At 56.1% G+C, this 24,518-nt stretch overlaps 1 protein-coding gene across 2 annotated transcripts in view; it reads right to left on the reverse strand.

Moving 5' to 3' along the window:
- Positions 1-628: 628 nt before the first annotated feature.
- The window catches only part of ABL1 (ABL proto-oncogene 1, non-receptor tyrosine kinase), a 121,200-nt gene continuing 97,310 nt past the window's right edge, over positions 629-24,518 (reverse strand). For both annotated transcript variants that reach the window (XM_004593478.2, XM_036496608.2), the window contains exons 4-11: positions 18,707-18,979; positions 13,329-13,413; positions 12,489-12,666; positions 10,819-11,003; positions 6,569-6,721; positions 4,691-4,780; positions 4,251-4,415; positions 629-2,672 (exon numbers count right to left, since the gene is read on the reverse strand). In XM_004593478.2, coding sequence (XP_004593535.2) covers positions 973-2,672; positions 4,251-4,415; positions 4,691-4,780; positions 6,569-6,721; positions 10,819-11,003; positions 12,489-12,666; positions 13,329-13,413; positions 18,707-18,979 — 2,829 coding nt within the window. In that variant the 3' untranslated portion in view covers positions 629-972. The remainder of the gene's footprint in view (positions 2,673-4,250; positions 4,416-4,690; positions 4,781-6,568; positions 6,722-10,818; positions 11,004-12,488; positions 12,667-13,328; positions 13,414-18,706; positions 18,980-24,518) is intronic.

Here is a 24,518-nt window from a genome sequence, read left to right on the forward strand (position 1 = left end):
GGTCACGCTGTTCTGGGTCTGCAAGGCCGCTGTCGGTGTCGGGCGCCTCCCTGGGGCAAGGGGGCGCTGTGCAGTGGGCCTGCAGGCTGCCCGCCCCCACGAGCAGGTGCAGCTGGTCACTGTGCAAACAGGGGCTGTGCGAGGCCGCATGGTCCCTCAGGGGCCTGTCCAATGCCAGTCTACAGACCTCGGCTCTGGTCCTACGCAGCCCTGGGCAGGAGACACCAAGACCTGCTCTTTGATGTATTCCCTTGAGTTTGGTCTGTCTCTTACTCCTCCCTGGTGACCCCAAGTGTCAGCCACGGTCGTTAACTAAGAGGCATCTATCTGCCTAGTGTGTGTGCTGGCACCCAGGGGCGGCCCCCTCCGAACAGAAGCTGATGACCGTCCTGTCACCAGGGGGGATCTGCTTTGTCTTAGATGACGGGGAAGGAGACCACATGGGGATCCAATTCTCCCGCGGCCCCTGGAGGTGTGCCCAGGTGCAGGCCAGGCAGCCTTGCCTCAGCCGGCCACTGCCTCGGGACAGTGACCCCACGAGCCTTCAGACTGGAGCTTTCTACTCGGGCTTCACAGCGCACGTCTCAGGATGTCAGAGCTGGTGGGCTCTGGGGATGCAGGGCAGATGGAGCCCTGACATTCCTCCAGCTCCCTGCTGTCTGGGACCCGAAGACTGGCTGGCTGTGTGCCCCCAGCCCCTGGCTGTCCTTCACGTGCAGGACCCTTCCTGGGGGGAGGGGGATCTTAGACTGCAGCCTTGGCACGGGAGGCGTGAGGCTGGTGACCTTGGTGGTGGTGATGCAGAGGTGTGCTGGTGACGGCAGAAGGCACACGGAGGAGCGCTCCAGTGGGCCCATGCGCCCGGTGGACCTGGGTGCCACCCGCAGTCCACAGAGCAGACTCCGCAGCACAGCTAGGGCTGTGCCCCGCTGGCCACTAGTTGTCACGGGCACGGTGCAGGCCTGGCTTCTGCTACCTCTGCACTATGTCACTGATCTCCTTCACGGAGCCCAGGAGCTTGCTGAAGTCCGGGCTGGCTGCCGGGCCGCCCGCCGCCGTGGCCGGGCAGATCTGCAGCTCCCGTAGGTTGTTCTCGAGCTTGTTGATGGCCTCCCGGAAGGCGAACTTATTCCTCATTTGCTGGATGGAATCCACGTAGCTCACGCAGAAGGTGTAGAGGTTCTTGCCGGCCTCGAGCACGGCACTGTGGCTGCCCACCTGCTCCGAGTTTCTGGAGATGGCCAGGCACAGGGCCTCGGTGCTGTCCAGGACCACGCCCTTGGTGATGGCGCCACTGGCAAGGCGCTCTGGGGGCTGGCGGGTTTTCCTCAGAGACACACGGGTCGAGATGAGGGGGATGAAGGCGGTGGAAGACGCCTGGTCCCCGGCCAGGGCTGTGGAGGCCGAAGGCAGTGAGGCGGGGCTGGGGGCCGGGCTGGTGGGGGTCCCCGCAGCCTTGGTGGCCGCCTGCGGCTTCGGTGCCGACGGGGGCAGGGGCTTTTTCACACCGTCCCCTGGCTGGCTGGGCTTGGCAGCCTCGCCGCCGGCCGGATCCACCGCCTGGCTGGTGGATTTTGTTTTACCACCAGCAGCTGCCTCCCCAGCCGCCTCCTGGCTCGGGCTCAGTGAGGGCTTCCCCGCTTTGCCCACGGAGGCTGGCGGTGGCGGCGGGGCCGGTTTGAGCTTGGACAACTTCCCCTTGTCTCTGCCTGGCGACTCAGAGGAGTGCTTGTTCCTCCGCACTCGGGATTCCTCCACGGGCCCCTTACTGGGGCCTGCTCTGCTGGTGGGGGGCACTGGCTCTGCAGCGCCAGGGGCCCCCGGGGCACCGCCCTTCCCGGCCTCTTCCTTGTGCGGGGGGCCGGAGGCAGGGCTCGCTGGGACCTGCCGCCGCTGGAGCTTCGGGGTCAAGCCGGGAGGGCTGGAGCCTGGGCTGGCCTCGGCGGGGTCTCTGAAGGCCTCATCCACAGCTTCCTCGCTCTTCTTTCCCAGCCGGGGTGGAGGGGTCACCGTGCCCCTGGGCGCCTGGTCAGACTTGTTCTCGCTGGCCCGCTTCCGGGGTAAAGCGGGCTTCTCGGTTTTGTGCCCTCCGAAGGTGGACGAATCGAACTGCCTGCCCGTGGACTGCAGGTCGCGGGGCAGCGTGACTGACCTCCACTCGGTGTCCTTGGCCCCATGTGGCACGCAGGAGGCCGAGCAGGAGCGCAGGAAGCGCTTGCCGGAGCTGCCGCTGCTCTCCTCCTCGCCAGCTGCCAGGCGGCTGCTGCTCATGGTGCTGGACTTCTTCCACAGGTGGGGGGAGCGGAAGCCTGAGCCCCCCGACTCCCGGCAGGCCCCGTTGGGGACTCCATTGCCTCCGTTGCTGGGCTTGGGGCACTTGGTAGGCTCGGCCGTGTCTGTGGCGGGAGGGGGAGCCGCCCCGTTGCTCATCTCCCGGGCCTCGTCCTCGCCGGGCCCCCTGCGCTCGGGAGCGCCGTCCATCTCCCGGAAGGAGCTGCTGCGCTTCGGGGGGGCCGGCGCGGTCTTCTTCTTCTTCTTGATCAAGGCGCTGAACAGGTTGGTTTTCTTGTCTTTGGGGAGAAGGCGCTCATCTTCGTTCAGGCCGCCGTCCGGGGGACCCCGCTCTTTTCGTGGGAGCAGCGGAGACACGGCAGGTTCATGGTCCAGGGCATCTGAAAGGCACGGGGAAGCAGTGAGCGGCTCCAGGCTCCGGGCTGCTGTGCGCTCTGCAGGGGTACAACCCATGGTCTAGGCAATGGAATCCGGCAGGCCAGGGGTCCGGGACCAGCTCTGCCACCTGCTTTGCAAGAGGCCTAGGGAAGTTCCTGGGTTAATGTGGGGATAACAGAAGCCTGAGCAAGTGAGGGGCTGGGGAGTGCACATCGTGGGCCCCTGGCCCAGATCTCAGCATGGCTGTGGGCTCCATCTTGTTGTGGAGATGCATGGACAGAAGCTGAGCCTGGCCTGTGCCCCGTCCTGATTTGGTTTAGCACCTCAGATCCCTCCAGCGTCACTCTGGCAACTAAGGAGGACTACATGGTCACGTGGAGTGTTGGAACGGGTGCTCTTAGACCAGATGGCCAGCTGGGCTGCCGTCAAGGAGTAACCCAGAGGGAAGAGTACCTGCTTGGGAAGCAGCCACTGTGGCTCTCAGGTTGGGTTCTGAACTATGGACAGCAGTGGGTATGAGATCTTGCTGGTGTTGCCAAGCTGTGGTTCGTGGGAGAATCCCTCGGCCACCCCGAGTGGTTGCTGGAGGTCAGGGCAGGCGTGGGGCTGGAGCAGGACGCCAGGCAGCGCAGCACTCTGAGTCAGGGCCGAGGATCCCAGCTCATGGTGGCTCACCACACCCCTGGCCTGTGGTGCCAACATGTGCCAGTGCACAGTGCACTTGTAGCTGGGTTTTCAACAGGCACACGTTCCCACCCCACTGCTCAACAACTCGAAACCACCTCTAGGACAAAGGGCTAAAAGGCAAAGGTTTTAGGACAGCCACAGGCTTTTTGGCCCATAGGGGGTTGAAAGGTGATGCAGGCAGGTGTGGGAAGTCTTACAAGTTGTGTTTCTTTCTGTTACACACCTCTTGCAATCTACACCCACACTCACACAGCCAATGCAGTTTACACCTTCTCTCTCGCCCTCTTCTAGCTATCAAATGCACAAGCTGCACATCCAGCTGCTCACTCATTTGGGACCTGCTGAAGGAACCGGAGCTGACAGATGCCAGAGGAGGAAACCTTTCAGGAGGTCCTGCAGCACTGGGCTCTGGTCTGCTTTCCCCAGCTGGGCTGCAGCAGTCTTGGGCCTGCTGGCTTGCGGGGCAGCCCCCAGCTCTGAGCAGAGCCTGCACCCAGGACATCCTGGGTGGACAACACCTGCTTCTACTGGTCTGGGCCCTGGCGGCCCCAGGAGTACCCGCCAGCACCTTCGCAAACCTGCTCCGGGCCTGCCCCACAGCTCATGGCGGTGCTAAGCGTCCTGGAAGAGCCATCACAGTTGCTGTGACACAGGACAAATGTGGCCTCACTCCTCACGAGGCTTTAGAAACACCTCCATCTGCCCTGACCCCGCCACCTGCTGAAGCCAACAGTTCCTCAGCCACTCCTCAGGGCAGGAAACGAGGTGCTGGGGTTGGGGGCAGACTCCCTTTTCCGAAGCTGGTCACTGGTCAGGAAGGTTCTTGGTCCATTCAGAGCCTTCCTGAAGGGTACAGCCTCTTTCAGGGGAGGAGGGGGGAACGGGGGACATACCGCTCTCAATCGGACCCTTGGAGTGGGGTGCATCCAAGGTGTCAGTGGTGTCTCGGGGCTCAGCAGCTCTTCTGGACGTTCGGGTCTTGGTGGGCAGCTCTGGGGCCTGAAGCAGGGTGCTCATGGCCCCCCGGGTGCCACGTCGGCCCAGCTCCTTTTCCACTTCTAAGATCACACACACAAAACACAGAAATCCAGCAGCATGAGTCACCAGTGGATTGGTAAGAGGAGTGTTTGCCTACACACAGCTACAGGGAAGTCATGGGGGCTGAGGAAATGGCCCCTGGCAGTTTCCAGAACTCTGTAGGCTGTAAAAGACAGCCTGGCCCGCAACAGTTCTGCCTGGCTGGCCAGTCTTGGAAACTGCTGACCTGTGCACTGCCCTGGGCTGGAGTCCCCCACGGCGTCCCCGCCTCACACTGCAGGGATGGCTGTCTTACCATCTGAGATACTGGATTCCTGGAACATCGTTTCGAAAGCCTGGTGGATTTCGGCAAAGGAGGGCCGGTCCGAGGGGTTCCACTGCCAACCTGGAGGGAGGAGATCAAGTCAGATCGCTCACAAGACCTCGCCAGCAAGCATGGGCACCGGCAATCCTCGACAACAGTCTGGAGAGAAAAGCAGCCAGCAGATCTGCTAGCAAGTTGTGCTGTGACAAGCTAAGAAGATGAACATCACCATGTCTTGGTAGACGTGCGGTGCCGGCAGGAGTGTGGATGCAAAGCTCCAGGGAGATGTCGCCTGGCAGGGCTGCCTGCACAGCCATGCTCTCCGCGCTCTGCTCTGCGCGGTGTGGGCAATTACTGAGCTTACTCGTATTCTCACTTCACCACTATCAAAAGTCTCAATTCCTCATCAGTAAAGAAATGCTAATCCAAACCAGATTAAAACAGGCAGGAATTTGGCTCAGTGGTTAAGACCTGATGTGGGATGCCCACATCCGAGTGCCTGGGGCTTAGGTTTTCACTGTGCTCTGACATCCTGCCAGCTGAACCCTGGCAGGCACAGGTTCCAGTCCTTAGGCCACTGCTCCTCATGTATTCAGTCCAGCACGCACTCCGGAATCTGGGCTTGATGCTGGCCAGCCCCAGCCGGGTGGCCATCCGGAGAGAGAGAGCCAGCGGACGCAGCATCCCTGCCTGCCTGCCTGCCTGCCTGCCTGCATGGTGGGGGTGAGGCTGAAAGATCACTCCTACACACTGGATGGAAGTCCAAGCTGGTGCAGCCTGGCCTGCAAGAGAGCTTAGTTCATTTTAAAAAAGATTTATCGCTTATTTAAAAGGCAGAGTTACAGAGAGATGGGGAGAGACACAGAGAATCTGCCATCTGCTGGCCCACTCCCCAAACGGACATGACAGCTGGGTTTATTCAAACCTAGGAGCTTCTTTGGGGTCTCCCATGTGGATGGGAAGTGGAGCAGCCAGGACTTGAACTGGTACCCACAGGGGAACGACGATGCCGAAAGTGGTGGCTTTTACTTGCTATGCCACAGTGCCAGGCCCCGATTTAGTAGATGTCACCAACAGTTAAAATTCCAGCCTGGTGTTGTGGCACAGAGGTAAAGCCGTCAACTCAGTGGCGGCATCTGTACGGGTGCTGAGCAAGTCCTGCTGCTCCACTTCCGATCCAGCTCTCTGCTAATTTGTACCTGGGAAAGCAGGAGAGGACAGCCCAAGTGCCTGAACTCCCGCCCCCTGAGGAAGGTCCAGAATAGGGTCCTGGCCTTGGCCTGCTGTGGCTATTTTGGGAGTGAACCAGCAGATGCAAGACTTCTCTCTCTGCTGTCCGCCCCCCACCCCGCGTCCTGCAATCTACCTTTTAAATAAATAAGATCAAACTTCATCAATCAAAAAACATTAAAACACCTATAGATTTTTAAATCAATATTCACCTTGCAAAAGCCCCAGTGTAAGTACACAGGGAAAGCTGTAGGAGGGTGGTCACTTCCTGCGTTTCTTATAATGGCAAAACCCAAACAAACGTACAAAACAACCAATGGCTCGTTCAAAGAAATGGATGGATGAATGCCATTCTTTCACAGAAGGTGATACAGCCGGATAAGAATAGGAGGGGGCAGAAGGGACCTAAGAATGCAGACATGCAGACAAGGCCCGCCACTGCCCCTCCCAATACTTAAAACAAACAATCTCACATGTATGCAATGCATACATAAGTGCAGAGCATTAAGGACGGTCTGAGGAAACATAAACCCAGCTGTGCCCTGAGCTGCCTGGAGGAACATGAGGAAAGTGAGCAGCCAGAGCTCGGGCTGGGCCTCTGGCCGCCTCCCCCGTGCAACCGCGTGGCGCCCCGCTCACATGCGCGCATGAGTCCGTAGACCTTCTCCGGGCAGCCTTCAGGGCGCTCCATGCGGTAGTCCTTCTCCAGCAGCTCGTAGACCTGGGACAGGTCGATCCCAGGGTAAGGTGACATGCCGTAGGTGGCAATCTCCCAGAGCAGTACGCCAAACGCTGAAAGGAGAAAGAGGTGGCGGCTGCTCAGTTGCTGACGCGGAGCTTAGAGTGGTGCAGCGGACATGCCAGGCGCAACCAGGGAGGCGGCCCGCTGTTCCCTCACTCCGCACTGCCAGCATCCTCAGGAGGGTGTCAGTCACAGAGAGCAAACACCGCACTGAGTTAGCACCTCCTCGAGGGTCTCTCAGGCCATGGGATCCCCTGCTGGGACCTATGGTGGCAGCAACCAAGGACAGGAAGTCAGGGGTCCACGGTGTGCGCAGTCTCCATGAACAGCCAGCTTTCTGCCTAACACAAGCTGCCACTTGTCTCTTGACATGCAGGATCATCTTTTCTGATTCTAGAGTTTATGAAATCTGTGAAAAGTTCTGCAATCCCAAATTATGGGCTCTGTCATTCCACTTCCGTGAACGGAACCAAGACTCTGTGGGGCAGATGGCTCAGGCTGGGGACAGAGAACAGGCCTGACGCATCTTGTCACCCCAGACGGCAGGAGGATGCCAAGGGCAACACCAAAAGGCTTGAGGTTAACCTGATGTTCCAACTGGGGCAGGTCCTGTGGCACAGTAGCTTAAGCAGCCACTGGGATTCTTTCATCCTGCACGGAGTGCCTGGTTCTAGTCCCAGCTATTCCATGCTTCCGATCCAGCTGTGGCTAATGGGCTAGGATACAGAAGCTGGTGGCCCAGTCGCTGGGGCCTCGTCATCCACGGAGAGACTCGGAAGCAGTTTTTAGCTTCTCGTTTTGGCTTGACTTAGTTCTAGTTGTTGTGGGCATTTGGGGAGTGAAGCAGCACAGTTAAGACTGTGCTCACTCATTCTGCCTTTCAAATAGATAACTAATACATAAATAAATCTTAAAAAAAAATGTTGATCTGGGTAGCACAGTGACTGCAAACACCAGCATCCCATGAGGGCACCGGTTTGTGTCCAAGATGCTCCACTTCCCATCCAGCTCCCTGCTTGTGGCCTGGGAAAGCAACAGAGGACAGTCCAAAGCTTGGGACCCTGCACCTGTGTGGGAGACATAGCAGAAGCTCCTGGCTTCAGATCGGCACAGCTCCGGTCATTGCAGCCACTTGGGGAGTGAACCTGTGGGTGAAAGATCTCTCTCTCTCTTTCCTTCTCACGATAAATTTGCCTTTCACAATCTAAATACCAACAGTAAAATAACCACAAGCGATGGATACACATCCAATATAATTAACCCCAAGTTCACAATGGTGTTGCCAATGACAAACACCACAACTGCATGGGTCACCAGGGAAGGGCATTCACAGCCCAGCTTATCTCAAAAACTGAAGGCAGAGGAGCAGGCACTCACCCTGCCTTTCCTGCCGCATGCACGGTATCACAAGGACACAAGTGGGCAAGGGCCAGCTTCCTGTTTACGGAGCAGCCGGCTAGGCAGTGAATACTGGATATGGACCGACCAAGCAGCCCTGTGACAATTGTCCTTTCTGAGTACCCTACCTACTCACCGACCCTCTTTTTCTTTCTTTTTTTTTTTTAAAGTAAATCCCAGACCCCATGTAACTCTAGCTAACTAAATCATGCGGTTCAGCCTGATGTTGACAGTGTGAACCGAGATGCAGCTCACACGGTGCCCTGGCTGGCCCGTCCCTCGCTCCTCTGTCCCAGCTGCTCCTGCTCCAGGTCGTTCTTTCCCTTGCTTTCTGTTTGATGAAAGGCTCTGGCCTTGGACTCGGGAGTTTCCCACGTGGCAGATCTTGCATGGGTGGCCTTGCTGCTCCCCAACAGCTTTCTCCCACTTGGGCTTGATGTGGGCTTCTCTGTGTCACCTGCCCACACAGAGGGCTCAGCCTACAATCCCCATTTCTTTTAAAAATGTTTGCAATTTGTGGTAGGGTAGTACCCCACTGACAGCCCAGACCAGCAGGCTTCCTCACCTAGTCATAAGTTCTAGGTACCTGCAGGGTCAGCCAGCTGCCCAAGCCAACGTAAGCAGCCAACTCACAATAAACTCATAAAGATAGTAAGTTAAAAAAACAAGTTCTGGCCCCAAGCTGAGCTCGTCGAGGCCACTTGTGATGCTGTGCCCTGGATGTGCGGAGGTGCTAGGGTCCGTGATGTGGGTGTGGAAGACAGGAAGGTGTGAAGAGTACTGTTCCACTGCAGGCAGAGCCAAAAGGAATTTCCCGCTGCATGGCAGGGCCCGGCGGATGTCTCTACAACCACCTGAATGCAGCTCCACCTCCCTTTGCATGGACACTGGACAATCCCGCTGAGAATTCTGTAATCTAGTTAGGCATTGTCTGCCTCTGCAGAGTTAATGTTTACTACCAATGTGAGCCTGGAAGTTGATGTTGCTGATACCCTTTTAGCAAAAGGGCCTTTTATGATTGCTGCCTTGGCTGCCCCCATTGACCATATGCTAACCAAGGGTGCTAAGTCCCCAGGTGTAGTGGGAATCTATTCTTTCCCTCTTTGATCTTTAGGTCCTTCCTTCTGTGATGCACTTCCTCCCTTAACTGATTCAAGATTAAGTTGTAGAGGGCCCGGCGGCGTGGCCTAGCCGCTAAAGTCCTCGCCTTGAAAGCCCTGGGATCCCATATGGGCGCCGCTTCTAATCCCGGCAGCTCCACTTCCCATCCAGCTCCCTGCTTGTGGCCTGGGAAAGCAGTGGAGGACGGCCCAAGGCTTTGGGACACTGCACCCGCGTGGGAGACCCGGAAGAGGTTCCAGGTTCCCGGCTTCGGATCAGCGCGCACCGGCCCGTTGCGGCTCACTTGGGGAGTGAATCATCGGACGGAAGATCTTCCTCTCTGTCTCTCCTCCTCTCTCTCTGTGTATCTGACTTTGTAATAAAAATAAATCTTTAAAAAAGAAAAAAAAATGATTAAGTTGTAGAATGAGGACTGTAGTAGGAATGTGTTACTGACTGATATGCACCACCTATTGAGAACTTCCTGACCACAGGGTCAGGATGGAAATGGCAGAATTACCCTTGGAAACACCCACTTAACCATGACATGAAAAGTCTGAGCCAGAGTTTGACTGTTTCTGTATCAATGAAGCGGACAGCTTTCCCACATTGTCCATTATGATCACAAAATCGTAGTGGTCCGTTTATTTCTTTTGCACGCATCCACGCACCCGTGTCGAGTTCCGAACTCGGCTGGAGCTGGACTCCGGCAGGGAGGCTACTTCGCTAGTAGGGAATCCTTTCCCTAGACTGCTCCTCTGAGAGGCGGTCCTCCCTGCAGTGCAGGCACAAGATTCCAGTTGGGTCTCCAAACATCTGGTAAGCTCTCAGATCTGTTTGGCTTGCTTTTTCACCATAGGTTTGTCACTGCGGAGAGTCGAGTGCCCAAATGGGTGGGTGGGGGGCGGGGTGTGCTGCCTTTTCTCCTATTCTAGTGACATTTTTCTCAGGGTGACGCGGCGGATTGGGCGGAACTGGGATGCAGTGACTTGTCAAGGGGAAGTGGCCAGTGGAGGGACAGGGGCACATTCTGGAAGCCAGCTCTGCCTGTGCACCGTGCTACTGACGCGAGCCCAGACACTAGGGTGTTCCTGCTTTATGCATGAATCACTTTCGGGCTTTCTTTAGGGGGAACGGGGCGGGAGTCTCAGCTTGGCGGTGGGCAGAAAAAAAGCCCTGTGCAGCCTGAGCTCTGCTGAGTGGACTACAGACCGCCTGAGCAGGAGAACCCTGCCACTGACTTCTCCCCATCTCTGGGAGGACATTCACATTTCGGCTTTGTGCATTTGTGACAGCTGGAGACAGACACTGTGGCGCGACACGCCTGCCGATCCCTGCGGTGAATCCAACTCACCCCTGCTCCTTTTTAAGAAAAATTGTGTTCTAAAAAAATAGGAACCATCATAATAAAATGGAAAACTGTGGTCTCTAAAAAAAAAATAGGTTCTGGATAACTGAGTAAGAAAAAGCTCCTTTTATCCTATTACAGAAAGAGAACAATGTAGAAGGATTTTTAAACGAGAAAGAAGTGAAATATAAAGAATCAAGTAGTAAAGAATAAGAAATGGAAGGGGCAGAAAGATGTGGTGAGAAAGAGATAAGAGAAATGCTCTCTCTGGTGGGGATTGCTCTGTGCAGCAGCCCTTACCCCAGACGTCGGACTTGATGGAGAACTTGTTGTAGGCCAGGCTCTCCGGCGCAGTCCACTTGATGGGGAACTTGGCCCCAGCGTGGGCCGTGTAGGTGTCCCCCGTCATCAGCCGGCTCAGCCCGAAGTCGGCCACCTTCACCAGGTGGTTCTCCCCGACCAGGCAGTTGCGGGCAGCCAGATCCCTGGGGAAAGGAAGGTCACCTGTCAGAGTTCCTGCAAAGCTCCCGGTTTCACAAGCCCACCGCTGGCACTACAAGGGGAAGGTGCCAAACCAACGGAGGAAGCAGGCAGCCCAGGGAGGCCCTGGGAGCGGGTTTCCTGGCTCCCAGACTTGGAGCAAACAATGACCTCAGGCCTCAGCCACCTCATCTGAAAAATGAAGATAAAAGCACCCACATCTTGGTGGCTGTGACTGTAACACATTAACGTGTCACGTTAGGTGCTTTCAGGGAGGTCTGGGATCAGAGAGTCATTATCTATGGGTGCGGTCACTGCTATTCCACGCCAGGCCTGGGATCGGCCCTTCGCCCCATCCTCCATCACAAGAGGGTTGCAGCAGTCTCCACTAGCCCTACAGCAGTAATAGAACCAAACGACGCCCTGAGCCGCCTCCACCCAAACCGTGCTTCCCGTCCTCGTCCTCCCTAATGCCCCCCCAAATGCAGACCCCCCAGGCCTCCTTGCCCCCTGGGAGTCTTGGCTCATGGATGTTAACTACAAACTCACAAGGCTGAGCCCAGTACAGGTGTGGGAAGAGGCAAGCCTTGCACAGCAAAGGCACTGCAAGACAGCCTGCTCGTCAGCAAGGAGAAACTAAACACACAAGGCTTGAGCCTAATACGATTTCGGCAAAGCACTTAAAGCTTGTATGAATGAAGAGGGAGCCAGCCCAGCCGTGCAAGGCAAACCGGGAGTCAGGAAATCTCAATTTGCAGCCTCCGAGGGGTCGCCTCCCTGAGTGACAGGAGCATGGCAGATCTGCTGCACCCGGGCTGCCAGCCTCGTGTGCGTGCCACCCTCGTTCCCGGCTCTGCAGGCTCGTGTGGAGGTTTCATACTCGAGTTAATTGGGTGGGAAAGGTCACAACGATGGCGTGGAGAACATCTTGTATAAAGACATGGGCAAGACCCGCCAGGCCGTCACTGTGCTGGGAGGCCATTTCCACCCGCCAGGAATGCAGAGACCAGGCTAATTGTGGCCCCTTGAAGGTCAGAGCACTCTAGGTGTGGGGCGACAGTGGCGCTTCGTTCTGGCCCCACATTGAAGCCCTGACAATCATGGAAGTGCCTGTGTGCCGGATGCCAGCAGCTGGGTGGGAGTGAGATTATAATGGAATACACACACACACACACACACACGGCAAAGCCCATGCACTGTGGTCATCATGAGCCGGGCAAGGCGGTGCCAGGCTTCCAGGAAGGCCGGCCCCGTGGGTGGCAGGAGGCACTGGGCTTGGAGCAGCCGCGACGGCAAGGATGGCTACTTTACACAAACTTCCTGTTTATTCTGCTTGGCTCAGGATGACTCGGAAGTGAAACCCACCTTCGCCTGGTGATTCACTGCTCTGCCCAAGGGCCTGGCTGATGTCAGTCCTGGACACATGCCCAAAGCTAGCAATGCCAGGAATCTGGTGCCTGTCTTAGTTCTGGCTCCAGGCCCCTCCCCACCTGTGGATGAAGTTCTTCTTCTCCAGGTACTCCATGGCAGAGGAGATCTGCGTGGCCATGTACAGCAGCACCACGGCGTTCACCTCCTGCCGGTTGCACTCGCGCAGGTAGTCCAGCAGGTTCCCGTAGGTCATGAACTCGGTGATGATATAGAAAGGAGGCTCCCGTGTGCAGACCCCTGCCCACAACACAGCGAGGTTTCAGCATGTGCCTCTGGGGCTGGCTGAGCAAACCCTGAAAGTGGCTGGCACTAAAGAGATACAGACTAGACTTGCCCCTGTGGCCCTGGGGCCTAAGCCCTTGGGCCAGCCCCTACTGCTTCCCTGAGTGCATTAGCAGGGAGCTGGATTGGGAGTGTTGGAAGCTGGGCCTGGAACTGGTGCTCAAATGGGATACCAATGGTGCGGGTGGTGCTTAACCTACTGTGTCATAGCATCGGCCCCTTGGACCCAACTTGGCATGTCACACCTACTGTGGGAGAGGCCAGGCCAGACTCCTTGCTTCCTCTCATGCACACAAGCAGAGGCTGCCGCTGAGTTCAGAAGCAAAGACCAGGCCCCATGGCAGAGGGCCAACCCACTGTTCATGTCCTCTACACGACCTAGTCTGCTGAGGAGGCCTATTTCCAGAACCACTGAAGTGGGGACATTCTGCAAACTCCGAAGCCAGCTTCAGAGCAGTGTCTACTTAGCAACGTTCTCTTTCACTCACGCCCCCCAGTGCCCCGGAGCTGAGGGCTGGCAGAAGGCGGCTGTTCAGCTCTGTACAGCAGCTGTGGTCCCCAGGGGCCTGGGGACAGCCCCCCTCCCCCTCCGCCCCGCCCTCCCCCTCCCCCCTCACCGAGCAGCTGCACCAGGTTAGGGTGTTTGATCTCTTTCATCACTGCAGCTTCTTTCAAGAACTCCTCCACCTCCATGGTGTCCTCCTGCACAGGAACAAGTGGTGAAATGACCTCCATGAGGGGAGCGGGCAAGTACCACAGGAGGGCGCACACACTGAGCCTGGAGGCACCCACGCCCAGGGCCACCTGCCCGCACGTGTCGCTCTGGATGGCTCTGTGACAACTTGGTTTCAGCCTTATGGCAGCATTTCCTTGGGCGCTGAACCTGGGACTACCGAGCCAGAGCCAGAGGTCGCACAGCTGGCCCGCAGAGGCTGACCCCTTGCTTTGAGGGGAGAGCTCTGTAACTCCTTGATCAAGCTTTCCAGGCAAATGCAGATATTCAATGCACCATATTACCAGTGCTGCACAGCAAAATCACCTCAGAAATCTCTCTTTTTCTAGTTACTGAGCCTTCTTTCAAAGACCCATGTTCTAGAACTTGAGGCAAGCACAAGCAGACAGGACGGCTTCCAGGGGCACCTCTCCTCCCATTCTCCACCTGACCCAACCAGGTGACCGCGCCGTGACATCAGTGTGAGTCTGTCGCCCCCTGCTGGACCAGGCCAGCTAGAGTCACAGTTTCACAGATCTGTTTTGTGTGAGGCTCAGACAGGCAGTCTGGGCTGTGCATTTACTTAAAAGTTGAAAAAAAATCCATCATTCCTTTGAAGATAACTTTTCCACTTACAGAGCAAAGCAAGAGTAACTCAGATGAAGCAGGGTGAGGGAATGCTCTGACAGCCCACTGGCCACCTGCAGCCTGTCTTCCATGCCAGTGAGGGAGGGACATGGGCTCCTGGGCCAGCCTGGACACTGACGGACCCCTGCGGGACAGCAGAACTCAGAGGATGTAGCAGACGGGCCCACTCCTGCTGCTCTGTGGCCTCACTGAGTCACTGACCCTCTGAACACTGCATGCTGAGAGGGCTGAGGGCAGGGCAGTGACCTGCACATGCGCTCAGCCTTTCCTGGATAGCTGACCGACCTCCACTCCCAGGATGCGGCATGGACAAGCACTTACAGGAGAGAAGGCCAGCTCCTTGGTGGACACTATTTTTGGTCTTCTCACAGATGCGCTGCCCAGACCTGTACCTCACAGTGTCTTCTACCCAGCCTCCTGCGGGGGGCTCAGCCTGTGCACGCCTGCCGCGTGGAGAGCAGCGTGGTCCACAGCAGGGCTCCTGGGCAGACATTCCAGCATCCATATCTAGGTGTGGTTTTTGATCAAGTACTGTGTGAGCATGGGGACAAGGCAGCAAGGTTCCAGTGTCCTTGTCACCCACACCAGGATCAACATGGGTGTGATGAAGATGACTGGAGACCAAGTTTGGGGCCTGAAGCTCAGGGGAAAACCCCTGGGGAGGAAGGTCAGCAAGGAGCTCCCCAAGCCGTGCAGGCGCATGCAGCTCCCAGCGAGGGCGACCCTGCAGCACGGCCTCTCCCACAGGCACGGTCAGCCCCGGTGCGTGTGACTGCTGAGCTCCAGCCAAGTGCAGATGCCAGCTGGCTCTGGAGCTCCCAGGAAGGCTGATTTCCCGGGAGAAGAAAGGCCAAAACGTTGTCATGAGGCTAACTCGCTGCCCTCTCCAGAGAAGAGTACCAAGTGATAGGAGGCCTGGGGAGGTGTCAGGAAGTGATGGGGTCCCTGGCCCTGCCCATGGCTAACCCACAGAGCAAATGATGACAGTCCTGCAGTGCTGTGTGTAATGGCAAAATACTGAACACAGAGACACAGAGCTGGAGCCCACAAAGCAAGCCACCACACATGTCTTAGATACATAGCAGGAGGACGGCGCAAGGCACAGAGTATAGACTGTAGTCAGTGGCCACGTGGACCCAGGAAAAGTGTGAACAGGGGAGGCAGGTACAAGACGCACACGTTACCTATGTGAAAAACACAGAGGTGTGTCTTCTTGTTTTAACAGTAAACTCATCAACTAGCTCATCAGTCAGTCTTGTTTTCAAAAATTCTGGGACACAATTCATTCCAAATTGGGCCCTTGAGGGTGGACCCTGTGGTGCAAGGGGCTAACCTGCCACTTGAGAAACCTGCACCCTACACTGCATGACTGTCGCTGGTCTGTACTTCCAATCCAGGCCCTGGAGGCAGCAAGTGGTGGTCCAAGTTACTCAGGCCCTTGCCATCCACGTGGGAGTCCCGCATGGAGGTCCTGGCTCCTGGCTGTTGCAGGTCTTTTGGGAGTGAACCTGTGGATGGGAGATCTGTCTCTCACTCACCCTACCTTTTAAGTAGATGAAAAACATTTTCAAACAGTTAAAAAAAAAAAAAAAAAAGGTACAGCTTGAGACAGTCACATGCCATGCGGGAGTGCATGCTTTGGTGCTGTGGCTGCCTCTCATCCCAGCGTCTGCTAATGCTGACCAGGGAGGCACCAGGTGATGGCCACCTAGAGAGGTCCCAGCCAGGCACATGGGAACCCAGGGCCGAGTTCTGGGATCCTGACTCTAGCCTGGCTCAGCCCCAACTTTTGGGACATTCATGGAGTGAACCAGAGGGTAAGAGAGTGATGATTCTGTCTGCCTTTTAAATAAGTGTAACACAAAAAGTAATAAAGGCAGGGCCTTGCACCTGGGGTTACCACCGGCCCTGCCATCTGAGGGTGGCTGCGGCCAGCACACAGGCCTGCAGCGTGATCTAGACCCCGCAGGACAGGTGAGGGGCCAGCACGGCCATGCAGCGTGATCAGTGCTTACAGTACAAAGCAGCTTGGGCCACAGCTGCAGGAAATCTTCAAGTCGGGTCCGGCTTGCCAATAAAAGTAAGATAAATCTTTAAAAAAAGAAAAGAAAAGAATCTTCAAGTCTGGAAGAGAAAACTAGCTACAGCCTGAGAGGAAGTGAGTGGCAGGCAGGGGAAAGGACAGGCAGTCCTTCAGTCTCTCCACCGGGTTATGAATTCTTCCTGGTAGCTGAGAAATTACTTCATTGAAAAAGAACAGCTGGGCTCTGGAGTTGGGTGTCGGGGTTTGAATCCTGGGCCAGGCATCAGTTCTGTTGGGCCTTCATTTTCTCAGCCTGTACACGGCACCGGTACCCTCCTCTATGGCTCTAAGGGTTCAATGAGGTTTTAAATGCAATAGGTACTGATGGGCTCCATTAATGTTAGCCATGACTGAGCATCCATGAGGTTCTGGATTCCTATGGCAGAGACAAATATTCAAAATGCTGACACCAATCTTACTTGTCAAAGAGGCAACATTCAGAGAACTCAATCCAGGTTGCCATGTCAGGCGGCAGGCTCAACTACCTGAGCCATCGCCTGCTGCCTGCTGGGGCTGCACTGGAACCAGGAGCGGAGCCTAACGCTCCGACATGGGTCCAACAGCAGCCCTGAGAGCCTGGGACGCCTTGTCAGCTGTGGAGCCCTATGTGGACACTCCTCTCAGGCCATTCGGAGTCACTGGTGCAGAAACCTCCCACCTGTTAGTTCAAGGCCCGTCAGTGCCCTCCCTGGAGGCTCCTCTGCTGGGACAGGACAAGGGGCATCACCCACTGATTACAAACTGCAGGCTCCCAACTGAAATCTAGTGTACTGTATCTCCCCAAATCCTGGCCACCGTGTGAAGAATGCCTGGGCTCTTCCCAGCTGACCGTGCTGGTCAAGGCCTGTTCCTGGGGGCCTGCTCTTCCACCCTGCACCCCCCACTGGTGGGCGCAGATGTGAGCTCTCCCTGCACTTGCAGGTCTGAGGGAGGCGAAGCATGGCTGCTTCGCTCCATGTGTTTTAATGTGAGGATTCTCAACTCTATTAAACACATGCACAAAGACAGTGCTTGACCCTGACCTTGGTGAGTTGCCGTGGAATTCTATTACCACTGCACTGACAACCCACCACCACCTCTGTGGGGTCCTCACGTCTACAGGCTGGAATCCCGGCTCGTCTGCTCGGAGTTCAAGGCTGTTGGGATGTCCGTGCCCCTTCCCCAGCTTCTCTGCAGGCCTCCACTTGCTCACCAGTGCTGCTCCCCCGACTCCCCACCTGCCAGGGCCCGGCCCAGCCCCCCACTCCCCTGCTGTGCCCTTTCGGGGTGCCACGGCTCTGAGCACATCCAGGCCTCTGATGTACTTGCACAGCAGCCACGGTTGCTGTTCTTGTCTCTCCTACTGCCCTGGGCTGCCCGACGCCCCAAGATGTCTCCCTCTAACCCAGGGAAGACCAACAGAAGGAGGGCACTAACAATACCCATTGAATTGTAAAAATGCGCCGCCTGGGAAATAGCTAGGTGTCTTCAAAGTAGGTGACCCCAAACCATGTCTTCCTGCCACAAGGACGAAAGGGGGATGCCAATGTGTCAGGAAGCTGCTTTGGCAACCCACCTGTGTCCTGCAGCGGCCACCTCACGCCACCTAGAGTCCTCCTTGCACATCAGCTGCCTTGAGGGCAGCAGCAGGCAGCCAGCCCTGGAGCCCTTTCATGGTTTTGGCCACACCAGCCCCACAGGTGCCCCCAGCTAACCTCTGAGACCCTGGCCCATCGTGGGTCTGCTTTCCCCAGAGCTGGGTGTGGCCCACTTGGTTTGGTTTTTGCTTTCTTTGGTTAGAGATACTGAGAGAGGAATCCTCCATCCACTGGTTCACCCCCAAGTGGCTGCAATGACTGAGTCTGAGCCAGGACCTTCATCTGGGTCTGGCAGGGAACCAGTCAGGCCATCCTTTGATGCTTTCCCCAGGCCATTAGTAAGTAGCTGGATTGGAAGTGGAGCAGCTGGGACACAAAACAGTGGACATATGGGACACCTGGGTTAGAGGCAGCAGCTCTACCTGCACACCCCAACACTGGTGGCTCCTTTGTTTAAATTGTTACAAGGGACTCCCTCAGAGTGCCTGTGCTGGTGTCAATGTAGAATTCATTGGAAGCAAATGGAAGTCGCACGGGTGAATGTGGAGAGCACAAGCCCAGGGAAATGCCAGGGCCACACTGGAAGAAGGCATATGGACAGCGCTGTCATTTGCAATGGCAGCACCCCAGATGGGCACTGGGTCCTGTCTTAGCTGCTCCACGTTCCATCCAGCTCCCTGCTGACGCACATGGGAAAAGCAAAGGGGGATGGTCCGAGTGCACGGCTCCCTATCCCCATGTGGCTGGTTGTTGGGTCACTTGGAGACTGAACCAGCAGAGAGGAAGACCACTCTCTGTAACTCCACCTTTCAAATAAATCTTTCAAATAAAATGTGAATCTTCATTACATTAAAAAAAAGGGGGCTAATCATTTTCCATCCAGGCCCCTTGGCAGGTGCCGCCCTCACTCCACATGGAAACACTGAGGATTCCCCAGACGGCAAGCGAGCCCAGGGCAGCCCAGCGCCACGCTACCTTCAGGGTCTTCACGGCCACGGTCAGGCTGTACTTCTTCCACACGCCCTCATACACCTCCCCGTACTGGCCCCCGCCCAGCCGGTGCCGCATGGCGATGTCGGTGCGCTCCATCTCCCACTTGTCATAGCTGGGGGACACGCCGTAGATGGTGGGCTTGTTACGCTTGGGGGCTGGGTAGTGCAGGGTGGTGATGAGGCCGTCGGCCACGGTGCAGTGGTGATGGACCAGCTCGGCCAGGGTGTTGAAGCGGCTCTCGGAGGAGACATAGAGCTGAGGGGAGACAGCAGACAGCCTTCAGTGCAATTTGACAAACTACACCAGAAAACATCAGCGAATTGGCTCGGCTCAGGTCTTGGTGTTAAGAAAATCCCGCCTGCTGTCTTCCTCTACAGGGCTACCTTATACTCAGGAGAGCAGAAGCAGATGCTAAGAGGTGCCAGGGCTGCTATGCCAGCTGCCTGAACTCCCTCTGAGCCCCATGGGCTCAGGTTTTGCTTATCATTCTGAGACCACGGTCACGGGCAGTGTCATCTTCTCTGACCACCCAATCTACAGCCACCACCCCCACCTCCAGTCACCTTACCTTCTGCCTTATTTCTCGGCGTGTATTTGACATTAGCTGCCCATGTCCTGCGTAACACCTTGTGCCAGTCCCCCACACCCCCCCGATAAGCTTGGCAAGAGCAGAGTCCCGGGCTGTCATCTTAATCCTGTGCTACCAGCATCAAGAACAGGAGACGAATACATATAGCTACCCAACAAACAGCTGCTGATTAATATCAGCGAACTAAAGTGCTTGCTGATTGGAAATGAAGAGTTATTTGGCTAACTCATAATTACAACAGACCAGAAAATGAAAATCAGTCAAAAAAACCTTAATTTTCATCCCTAATTTCTCACACACTGGGTCACTAAGAGGGGCTGGTGCTGTTGCACAGCAGATTAAGCAGCCGCCTGTGTGGGTGCTGGTGTGAGTCCCGAGGGCTCCACCTCTGACAGCTCCCTGCGGATGCACCTGGGCAAGCAGCAGCAGATGGCCCAAGTGCTAGGATCCAGGCCCCTCAGGACTGAGTTCTAGGTTTCGGGGTTCAGCTTGGCTTAGCCCTGGCTACTGTGCACATTTGGGGAAGTGAACCAATGGATGAACTTGAACCACTAAGTTACTGTGCTGAGCCCAAATAAGTAAATCTTTAAGAAAGTGGAAAGGGCGCATTGCACGTGCTGGCATCCCATATGGGCGCTGGTCTGTGTCCCAGCAGCCACACTTCCCATTCAGCTCCCTGCTTGTGACCTGGCCAAAGTCAAGGACGGCCTAAGGCTTTGGGACCCTGCACCCATGTGGAAGACCAGGAAGAGGCTCGAAGCTCCGGGCTCCGGATCAGCTCAGCTCCAGCTGTTGTGGCCACTTGGGGAGTGAATCAGCAGACGGAAGATCTTCCTCTCTGTCTCCCCTTCTCTCTGTATATCTGACTTTCAAAAAAAGTGGAAAGACAAATGGAGGCCAAGATGTGCAAATCCCCACAGATTGCCCACGTGCCACGTGCCAAGGAGCTGACACAAGTGTTTCCAGCGTGGGGAAGGCAAGGGGCCTCAGATGCAGCCTTGGAGTGGCTCTGCATGAGGCCCGCAGGGCAGGAGCAGACAACGTGGGTGGTGACGCGATGCTTCCTTTCCCCAAACAACTGCACATGGCCGTCCACACAGAACATCTGGGCTCCAGGCACGCAACGGGCCTGCTGGCTTGCTGAGAGCAGCCAACCAGGGCTGAGATGGTGGGGAGGGGGCCGGGAGAGGGCCTCAAACACAGCGAGGCTTTCGGTCACCTGTCCCGAGTACAAAGATTCAGGGACGAAGAACGTGGACAGCAGGACACTGGGTGCGACGGAGGACGGGCCACTGCTGCCGCCACTGGGAAATCTGGTCTAGGAGAACAAGCATGAGGTGCCCAGCATGGCTGAGGCCCCGGGGCTGGCGACTCAGGGACCGCAGCTTTCTCCAAGTGAGGCGTACGAGGTCACGGACAGCCCAAAGGAGGAGAGGAATGGAGCCCATGAGCCCACCCCACCTACAACCTCCCAGGCTTCAGGCACAAGCCCTCTCTGCCTCCTGCTCCCCATCCTCCCTCTCCAGCCCACCCACCAGTCTAGCCCATGGGAACACACGTGTACTGGGCACGTCCTGTGAGCACAGGACAGACCACCCCTTTGTCTGAGGAACCGGGGATGTGCCCAGTGTGTCCAGGACTTGAGGTGAGGACACCAGGAAGCGGACCCAAGACTGACTTAGGAAAGGAGCGGGCAGTAACCCAGCTGCTGCCTCACGGCCAGCTGTTGCCCCGCGGACACTGGTGAGGGAGCAGCGAGTGGAAGAGCAGTGATGTGACCTGAAGGCACCAGGGCTCTTGAGATGTCAAGACTGCCAGGAATTTCAGCATGGATCAGTCCAGCTGACAAGGCCTGCGGCCCAGGGACCCTAGGCCCCGAGCTGGCGGCCCTAGGCTAATGCAGCAGCCACAGGGAGAGGAGCACCCAGGATGGAAAAATGGGGCGGAATGCGCTAAATTCAGTCCTTTTCTGTAGGTAAGTTAATTTGAAAGAAAGACTTAAACTTATTCACCCCCAGGCTGCCCTTTCTTCTTGTTTTTATTAAAAAAGATTAATTTTTATTGGAAAGGCAGATTTACAGTGAGAAGGAGAGACAGAAAGACCTCTCAACCATTGGTTTGCTCCCCAAATAGCTGCAATGGCTGGAGCTGAACCGATTTGAAACAGGAGCCAGGAGCTCCTTCTGGATCTCCCATGCGGGTATAGGGGTACATAGACTTGCCCGTCCTTCACTGCTTTCCCAGGCTACAAGCAGGGAGTTGGATGGGAAGTGGAGCAGCTGGGATACGAACCAGTGTCCATTGGGATGCCAGTGCCTGCAGGTGGAGGACTAGCCAACTGAGCCACTGTGTTGGGCCCTGTCCCCTCCAGCCTGTACTTCAAACCAACTCACTGCAATAAAAGACTGCAGCAAAGTTCTGCTTTATGACAGATGGAAGATCTGTTTCTTCCTGGGTCCTCTCTTTGCCTTTCAAATACATGAGTAACTAAACATTAAACAACAAGAGAAAACCTCTACAGGGCCCGGCACGATAGTGTAGTGGTTAAGGTCCTCGCCTTGCACACCCCGGGATCCCATACGGGTGCCAGTTCTAATCCCGGCGGCCCTGCTTCCCATCCAGCTCCCTGCCTGTGGCCTGGGAAAGCAGTCGAGGACGGCCCAAAGCTTTGGGACCCTGCACCCGCGAGGGAGACCCAGAAGAGCTCCTGGCTCCTGGCTTCGGATTGGCTCAGCTCCAGCCGTTGTGGCTGCTTGGGGAGTGAACCATCAGATGCAAGATCTTCCTTTCTGTATCTCCTCCCTCTGTATATCCACTTTTCCGATAAAAATAAATAAATCTTAAAAAACAAAACAAAAACAAACTTCTACTATGTGAGAAGCATTTTTAATATTGAGCCCCAATGTCCTACACAGCACTGTAACACGGCCTGCTCTGACGCTGTTCACTCATTGCAGGGATGGGTCCCACCCACTACAGCCCCTCAAGAGAGGTTGGGTGGAGTACTGCCTGATGGCCCCGTGGGCGAGGCAGGCGTGCCAAGGAGTAGGCAGAGCTGCCCCACCAGGGGAGCTCCCTGCGTGCGCTCTTAGAATGCGAGGCCTCACCTGGCCTTCCAGGGCAGTCGGACAGGTATGGCTGCTGCTGCGGAGGGCTCACACCCTGAGTCTGGTACCCACCGGCAGGCCTCTCTTCCCTTCTCAACAGCACTGCAGGCCAGCCCCAGCTACTGAGCTGTCAAATGCGATCTTGCCTGCCTGCATCTGTTCCAAGGCCGTGCACTGGATGACTCGGGAGAAGCAGCCATTATCCTGCTCAGCACAAACCTGGTGCGATGTGGGGGCAGCGTGACCTACCTTGTGGGAAAGTGAGTGTCTGCTCCCAACACTTGCCTCCCCCAGGAGGCACAGCCTGCTGCTCTGATTCACTCGAAGGGTCCCCCTGAGGTCTGAGGCTTGCAAGGGCCCGCAGCCCTGGCGTGCGTCCTGCAGGATGCAAGTACTCAGCACTTCACTGGGGGTGAGAAAGACAGCTAGGAACAAGTGAGGAGGGCCGTGTCTAATGACTCTCAGCAAGAGGCTGCGCTGCGTCCCACCAACCAAGCGCTGCCTCAGGGACACGGGTGACAGGACTCAGCCGGCAGACTCACGTGGAAACAAGAATACAGCAAGGATGCCCATGCAGCACAAGTGTGGAGACAGCCGGGAGAGCTGGGGGCAGCTTGACCCGGTGCCAACCACCAGAAAGCCAGAGTGGCGGCAAGGCTGGCCCTGGCAGACCCGACCAACGGACGCGACCGACGATGTCTCAGACACACACAAGTGGAGGTTCCTTTGCGAACACGTTCCTACCATGTCCTCGCCTCACCTTGCCTTCTTTAGCATTTCTTTATTTATTTATTTCTATTTTTGACAGTCTTTATATAGTTAACTAGGGTAAAAAGGTACAAGGGCTATAGAAAAGTGGGTAAGACTATTATTTCCATATTGTTTCCTTCATATATCTGAGGTAAAGGGGATACTGAGGGAGAAGCCCCACCCAGTCTCCCACCCACCCAGGGTCCTGGATGTAGGGCATGCTCTGAGATACTTGCTCCAGTGTTTGTTTGTTTTTTTTTTTAAATGAAACGGTATACTATATCTTTTTTAAAAAAAGATTTATTTATTTTTATTACAAAGTCAGATATACAGAGAGGAGGAGAGACAGAGAGGAAGATCTGCTGTCCGATGTTTCACTCCCCAAGTGAGCCACAATGGCCGGTGCTGTGCCGATCCGAAGCCAGGAACCAGGAACCTCTTCTGGGTCTCCCACGTGGGTGCAGGCTCCCAAGGCTTTGGGCCGTCCTCGACTGCTTTCCCAGGCTACAAGCAGGGAGCTGGATGGGAAGTGGAGCTGCCGGGATTAGAACTGGCGTCCATGTGGAATCCCGGGACGTTCAAGGCGAGGACTTTAGCCCCTAGGTCACGGCGCCGGGCCCTCAAGTGGTTTTGATAGTTCACCAGTTATGAATCACTGCCAGTCTCGCCACTCAAAGCACAATGAGGTCGTTGAAGAATCCACTGATTGACATAGTCCATCATAGAGTCTCCATTTGCCCCGTATTTCGCTCCCAACATATAGCTGAGGTGGGTTGATTGACTTGTTCTGTCTTCCGTCTTTTCTTGGTTAGGGTTCTGAGTCTGCCATTTCGGTTGGGGAGATCCCCAAAGAAACTTTGAGGTGTTCCCAGACCAGATTCTTGTATGTACTAGCAAATACAGGGCCTGGTAGAGTCCATCGCCCCAATCAGCTGGTGGTTGCAATTGCTGGGTCGGTTGTTTCCAGCCCTGTCTTCCACTGGAACCAATGGGTGTTGCAGTCCAGCCTGGTTCTGCCCAGCACACACTCAGCCCTCGCATAAACCAGTGGGAGCTGCAACCCAGTTAGAGCGACCCACAATAACCCCCACCAGGCCTACCCCTACCCTGGTTTGCCAGTATGTGTAGCAGACTAGTCCAGTCTGTCCCACATCCCGTTTGGCTCTCGTACATGTCGATGGGTATTGAAGCTTAGTTCCATCTAATCAGCTCAACTATCCAGCCCTCATGGATGTTGTTGAGTGCCTCCCTGGCTAGCCACCCCAGCCCCCATCCCAGTTTTCGTGCCCTTCCGTGGGAGTAGTAACCCAAGAGGGGGGAACCCACTATTTCCCTCCCAGGTCTCTCT

Source organism: Ochotona princeps, chromosome 14, assembly GCF_030435755.1.
Source record: "Ochotona princeps isolate mOchPri1 chromosome 14, mOchPri1.hap1, whole genome shotgun sequence".
NCBI classification, from domain to species: Eukaryota; Metazoa; Chordata; class Mammalia; order Lagomorpha; family Ochotonidae; genus Ochotona; species Ochotona princeps.